Raw genomic sequence first — 5,457 nt, forward strand, 5'->3', positions numbered from 1 at the left:
TGTGAGCAAATTATGAATTACTATTGTACAAAATATATTGTTCCAGAGTGTTGATATACAGGAAACAATGAATGACAGATGGTAGTCTGATAGAAGACATGATGGTGATAGAATTTGAGAACCAAACACACCTGGTTGTGGGGAAGGGAGGGTGAATAATCTTTATTCACTTTTGGGGCGTCGATCGATACATTTATCTGCCATGATCAAAATATCTTGTGACTGTAGCAACATTATTTCAGGTTCTTTTATGTTCTTTCCTGAAATGATCACTAGCATAAAGGTAACACAAATTTTGGGTAATTGCTCTCTATGCAAATTCAACAGTGACCAAACAAATGGTGAACCAATCAAAAACAGACAGGAGAAAAGACAGTGATTAAGAAATATATTTACTTTATCAGACTATTCCTGTTGCAAGTGATAGATGAACAACATCATGCAATTGACAATTTTATAAGCTATAAGTTTTTCCTCAATCCAGACTGAATATATGCATTTGTATTTAATTAGGTTGCTATTTTTTGTTAACACAAAAGAAGGAGCAGAGAAAGAAGAAAAATAACTCAAGCCTAGTAACCTCTCTATTAGTAAGGTAAGTAGTGTTATCTGAAGAACACTTTCCATTAACCTAATAATAATATTATGCCCAATCTTGTTTCTGTACACAAGCAGAATTAAGGTAGTATTTCAACTTTGACTTCAAATCGTCGTGGATGCATCCCATAGGGTTCCATTTTGGCAGTATGAGAGCAAATGGAAATGTGGCAAAGCATAAATGGAACTGTTTATATTATATAATATCATATCAATAGTATACCTTTAGTTTATGATGATGGTATCACAGTACTTTCTCTTTCTCCTCCTTGCTTTCCTTAGAATCCTTGCAGTTTCTTCCTTGGCTTCCTTTATCGAATATTCATCTTTTTCTAACAAAAAAAACACGCCCATACTCAGATAACAATCACTAACACTGAAAATAATTATGGATGATTAATTAATGTTACAACTTCAAAATAATATCTTTCAGCATCAGAAAAATCCCCTCCAGCCTCCCAATGTAAAGAATATCCAGCATACCCTTCCACCATTCAGTCCCGGCCTCAGAACAATAGAGTCGCAATGATCCTCTGCTAAGTTGTCTAGCATGTACGTCATTACATCTCAAATATAGGTTTAAACAACACTTAGTTTTGAGTGTTTCGGCGCATAAAACATTAGATTTGATTAGTTATGCTAAACTGATGCAAGCATGTATTTCTTCCAGAGTTTCCGTAGGCATAGTGATAAAATAGTTTACATTCCAGCTTTAAAATCAGTCAGGATTTTGCTGAAAAATGAAATAGTATAACATGAAGAACATCACAAGTTAGTGTTGGAAAAAGTTATAGAATTGTTACCTGTTCCCTTTTCCTTAAGCAAACAGGAAAAGCATCCATCAAGTTCCTCATCTGATTCAATGACAACTCTACATTCCTGTGCTCACATCAATATACATTTATTATCAAGGGCTTTCCTGCTGCTCGGAATTTAATTTAGATTTTGCAACACGAAATATAGAGTCTTCTAAAATAAATTGTATGCCACAAAGTTCTAAAGTAGAGATCTTCATAACAGCCCAGCTGATGGTTGTTTGGCAGATCTTAAGTGGTATATCAGTATATACTGATAGTATTAGACATCCTTTTTGTGCCACTTAAGCTTGCTTGCACATTTGTTATACATAACAAGCACATGGATAGGAAAAAGAACAAGGCAAATAGACTACCAATTGATGTGGTGAGATTTTTATCTGGTTGCTCCGCTTACTAAGATTTCCAACTTTGGGGGCTGCTCCTTCTTGTTTTACTGATGTCCAGCCTCCCATTTTAACCTTTGTTAGTAGACTTGTTTGTTGTGCTATCAAAGGCCTTGGTGCACTACAAGCAAGAAAATCTTACAGTCTCTCAGAAAAAGATGGAGACAAGCTTGGTTAAAAAAAATTAAAGAAAAAAATCAATGAGAAGATTAAAACAAGCGTGAATATATTTTGTGCTCAGGCAGGCCCAGACTGCAAGGAGTCTGGGTTCTTAATGCAGTGGTGCACATGTGAGGGGAAGTGACCAAAAGTACCTTTAAGATCAAATATGCTTGTATAGAGGTAAAGGAAAAACAAGACCTGCGTCTACATTACATATTCATTGCAAAGCATTTCTTCAGACTCTGTGTTTACATTGGAATCTTACTTTCAGTTTTCGGTTGGATTTAACCACAATCTTCATGCATAGAACACTTCTAGAGATACATAAAACACTAAGGAAATAGTTCAATAGAATAGCACTCAAGAGCATCTGCTGTGGATGAAAATGCAAAAGGTAGAAACTGGGATGCAGGATATCAGAGCACAAAGACTTCTATTTAGAGCTATCAAAATAATGAATAGAATAAATTCAAAGAAGCTTGTGCATTTCCTTTAACAAAACAACAGACTTCCAAATTTTGGGTTTCACCTCCCCGAAACAATTAAACAATCTCCTCGAAATTTATCGTAACCTTAATGTCATCTACAAGAATTAAAACAACAACAATAACTTAAACTGCCACATCTCCAAGGGAATTTGGTTCCGCATTGAGTATATAACAGGTTGCAAGCAAGACACAAATAGAAATCCAGTTAAGAAAAGCTTTTAATACATACTCAGTTCGAAACTGAACTTCCTGTGGAGGAGCATGATAGCTGACAGCCTACAGATATAGTACATATGAAAGTTTGTGAAAACTTCAAAGATACCTAAATACTTCAAAAGAGATTCAAGTTGTTCTATATTTCTTAAAACCAGAGACAAGGGTACCTTTGGACCATGCATGGGAGGAGTAGCTTGCTTTTGTTTTGGAATCGTAATACCGCAAGAAATTGCCTGAAATTATTTGAACAATAAGTATAATCAAGTAAATTCTGTGGGAAGTGAACTCAACTGCAAGGAAGTGGACACAAGCACTTGAGTCAATATAAATGTCCACTACTGTCCTCTGGAATCCAATAAAAAATGTTTTATGCACACATACCTGTATTTCTTTGAAGAAATGCTTGTGGAGGTCATCTTGTAATTTCACCAGCTTAGTGTCTATTTTCTCTGATAAGGCTGACAGCATTGAGATTATCTCCCGAGAGAGAGAGTTCAAGCCCTTATCCAGGCAAGTTTTGATGTCTTCTTGTCCTTTGCTCTGATCAGTATTGTTTTAATTAACTTAAATCAAATAGCCAGCTTTGTTCTGTGATACAACCACATCAAGAGAGTAAGGGTATAAGAGGTCCAAACTAAGCAATTTTTACCATTGATTGCAGTGAATCGTCATGAACAATTAATTTCTGCCGCACGCCTTCCGCTGAACAGGAACTAGAAAATATGTCATGGACTGTAAATCAATATTAACAGCATATAAAACATTTTCTATCACTTTTCTCTTTTCTCAAAGGCCTGAAAGTCAAATTGCAACATAGGTTAACTCCAGCATTTAAAAGATGGGATCAACTTATAGTAATTATTATGTAAGCATTGAAACAAATATAAAGTAACGGTTACATAATCACCACAAGACATGCATCATTCCTGGAATTACAGAGAAAGCCAGCTCGAATTGCAGCTTCCTCAGGGGATGAATGTAAAACCTTTTAATTGCATAGTTAATTTTGGCTTCTTACAATATAGACATGCAGTATACTCACTCTCTAATGCTACTTCTTTTGTAGCCTTGTTTACTTGCATGATGTCACTCTGAACAGAATCCAAGATCATGCCAAACCTACTTAATGAAGTTTCAATCATTCCAATCCTGCGTTCAAGGTCTTCGCTGACCTGACCTGCTTGGTGCAGAATAACAAGTTCAAAGTTGAGTGACTAACTGTAACAAGATGAGGATTATTATTAGTGACATTACTGTTGCGACTTCATTGTTTTTAATCAAACAACATGAAGAGATTAACTTTTCCACATAAAAGCTCTCACCTCAAAATCAGAATCACAGTAAAAACTTTCAGATTTAGCGGGAGTTTTTCCTACTTTCTATGTTACACTTCTCACTCCAGGAAGACCACTAACTAGAAGGCTGCAATTAAATCAAGGCTATTTTACTACATTCTTTATCAACTGTGAAGTCTTACATTTATTCTCTTGACTGGACCACTTGCGCATCGAATTGTTGGAAGTTCTAGATACCACCATCTGACTCTCTTCTCGTGTGTAACTCATAGGAGGTAAGCACGATGACCTCCTTACTGAATTTTCTCTTTCTTGAGATCCTATTTTCTAAAAGTAATTATGAAAAACAATCACATTTCAGCTAACAAAGGTATCAGGGTTAAATTTATGATCATTAGCTTAATAATATTTTCAAGTGAAGTCCAATGGAAGATCAGAACACACACCCACACCCACACCCACACACTCACATATGTGTGTATGTATGTATGTATTTATGTATGAGTAATTTTTATGTTTTTTGACATGCATACAAACTTATATGAACAATCTTTTGCCAATAAAAATCTCAGAGTATCATCCTTAATCATAAAACATTAAGCCAGAGTAGATTGATCTATGATGATTTCATCAATATCCCATATCCGAAATTCCTCTAGTTGAGAAGATCTATTTATACATGCTCATATGATTGTATGCAAACAAACAAAAAAATTATTTATGTCACCACCTCGTTAGTAAGGATCTCATCTTGAGAGTTCTGTGAAAACTGAGAGTAGAGACCATGCTGGGATGAAACTCCCTGTGAAAGGGTCAGCTGTGACTGTAGTGGCTGCTGTGGCCGAAGCTGTGATGCGACTTGGCTTCTTGGAAAGATCGAAGAAGACTCTAATCCACTGGAAACCACACTCGGCCTCCTTCTTGATGCATCACAAAACAAAACATGAAATCTTCAATAATCCGGCAACACTTTCACCAGCAAAATTTAGGTAACTTGCATCATTTGTATCACAAAAGAGGCACTGATTTAACCAAATTCCAGATTGAGTCAGATGGTAGTGGAAAAGTTTACTACATCCTTCTCAGAATTATATATCAATGTCCACTAATTGATTAATATATATATATATATATATATATATAAATTGTTCTCCTCTCTGTCTCTCTATTAATCTCGAAATATCTCGTACATTGCATATATGTGTATTAAATCAAAATAAATTTGAAATGTACACCTCTATGCACAAACATAGGAGTAATGAAGAAGAAATAGAACCTAGTTTGAGGAGGAAGAACGGAGATGGAGCTGAGATCGCAGGCTTTGTTGATCTTCAGCTTCATTCTATCGCAAATCAACCTCTCGATCAACTCAGAAATTGAAACAGCAAGGCTTCAGTAAACCGAACTTTTCAAAAGTAAATCCATTGGAATTAGAACTTTCAAATTCTTCTGCCGACTCTCTTTTTCTCCTCCAGGTTTTGATTTTATAATCTGAGTA

At 35.5% G+C, this 5,457-nt stretch overlaps 1 protein-coding gene across 4 annotated transcripts; it reads right to left on the reverse strand.

Moving 5' to 3' along the window:
- Nucleotides 1-5,457, reverse strand: PRD3 (putative recombination initiation defects 3). Of its 4 annotated transcripts, none has more exons than XM_020696876.2 (12): nucleotides 5,236-5,457; nucleotides 4,690-4,876; nucleotides 4,142-4,286; nucleotides 3,707-3,841; nucleotides 3,314-3,366; nucleotides 3,046-3,204; nucleotides 2,832-2,897; nucleotides 2,678-2,724; nucleotides 1,769-1,919; nucleotides 1,401-1,476; nucleotides 821-929; nucleotides 1-260 (listed from the first exon to the last, which is right to left on the reverse strand). In XM_020696876.2, exons 1-11 carry the CDS (start codon nucleotides 5,298-5,300, stop codon nucleotides 823-825), a joined length of 1,191 nt encoding a protein of 396 aa, XP_020552535.1. In that variant the 5' UTR covers nucleotides 5,301-5,457; the 3' UTR covers nucleotides 1-260; nucleotides 821-822. The 4 variants fall into 4 exon arrangements, with proteins under 4 accessions (XP_020552535.1, XP_020552529.1, XP_011092442.1 ...); XM_020696870.2 differs by having other exon boundaries at nucleotides 1-197; nucleotides 4,690-4,879; XM_011094140.3 differs by having other exon boundaries at nucleotides 4,690-4,879.

Source organism: Sesamum indicum, linkage group LG1 (assembly GCF_026168435.1).
Source record: "Sesamum indicum cultivar Baizhima isolate 11 linkage group LG1, ASM2616843v1, whole genome shotgun sequence".
Lineage (NCBI taxonomy): Eukaryota > Viridiplantae > Streptophyta > Magnoliopsida > Lamiales > Pedaliaceae > Sesamum > Sesamum indicum.